The sequence below is a fragment of the Eimeria mitis genome, genomic scaffold (genome assembly GCF_000499745.2).
Source record: "Eimeria mitis Houghton genomic scaffold, Emh_scaff1318, whole genome shotgun sequence".
Lineage (NCBI taxonomy): Eukaryota > Apicomplexa > Conoidasida > Eucoccidiorida > Eimeriidae > Eimeria > Eimeria mitis.
Genome location: NW_013568745.1, coordinates 10,789 through 11,751, shown reverse-complemented (window position 1 = coordinate 11,751; position 963 = coordinate 10,789). Strand labels below are relative to the sequence as shown.

General features: G+C 51.2%; 1 protein-coding gene across 1 annotated transcript in view; it reads right to left on the bottom strand.

The window, feature by feature from the left end:
• Window positions 1-944: 944 nt before the first annotated feature.
• The window catches only part of EMH_0034550 (uncharacterized protein), a gene marked incomplete at both ends in the record, with an annotated part of 2,184 nt that continues 2,165 nt past the window's right edge, over window positions 945-963 (bottom strand). The window contains one exon of the mRNA XM_013494879.1: window positions 945-963. Within this exon, the coding sequence (XP_013350333.1) occupies window positions 945-963 (19 nt within the window).

The window sequence follows — 963 nt, the reverse complement described above, 5'->3', positions numbered from 1 at the left end:
CTGCTGCTGCTGCTGCTGTTGCTCTTGCTGTTGCTGTTGCTGTTGCTGCTGTTGATCTGGTTCGTGCTGTGGTTCGGGCTGTGGTTCCTCCTGCTGTTGCAGCTGCTGTTGCAGCTGTGGTTGCTGCAGTTGCTCTTCTTGTTGTTGCTCTTGTTGCTGGTGCTGCTGCTGCTGCTGCTGCAGCTGTTGCTGCAGCTGCTGCTGCAGCTGCTGCTCTTGCTGCTGCTGCTCCTGCAGCTCAAAGGGTTGCCTCCTGAGGGGGCCCCTAATGATACCCGACTGTGCCACCATAAGCGGCTGCTGCTGCTGCTGCTGCTGCTGCTGCAGGGGGGGCAGAGCGGGGGGTAGATGAGTGCTGCAGCTATGCTGTTGTCTTTGCTGCATTCTTTGTTGCTGCTGCTGTAAAAGTAGCAGTTGTTGCTGCTGCTGTTGCAGTTGTTGCTGTTGCTGCTGCTGCTGTTGCTGTTGCTGCTGCTGCAGCTGCTGCTGCTGCTGCTGTACTTGCTGCTGCTGTTGATGATATTGCTGTTCTAGAAAATGTTGTTGTTGCATATATTGTTGTTTCACATGTTGCTGCATCTGTTGCATATGCTGCTGCTGCTGCTGCTGCTGCTGCTGCTGCTGTTGCTGCTGCTGTATTTGCTGCTGCTGCATCTGCTGCAGCAGATGAAAGCCTGTGGGTATAAGCTTCGTTCTGATGAGCTTTAGTATCTTCTGGCCGTGGTGTGCTGCTCCCCCCTCATGCCAGTGCCGCAGCAGCCCTAATATATTATTCCCTTTGCATGTACACTTGGGGCACTGGTAGTATCCGTGTATATTTCTGAGTCTTTTTAGTTGCTCGACTTCGTGCCCTTTTTGTGATATATGATAAACAAATAAAGATAATAAAGAAGAAGGAAAAGCCTCATAACAAGAGGGACAGTAATAAAATATATGTTTACCTCTCACACCACCACCACCACT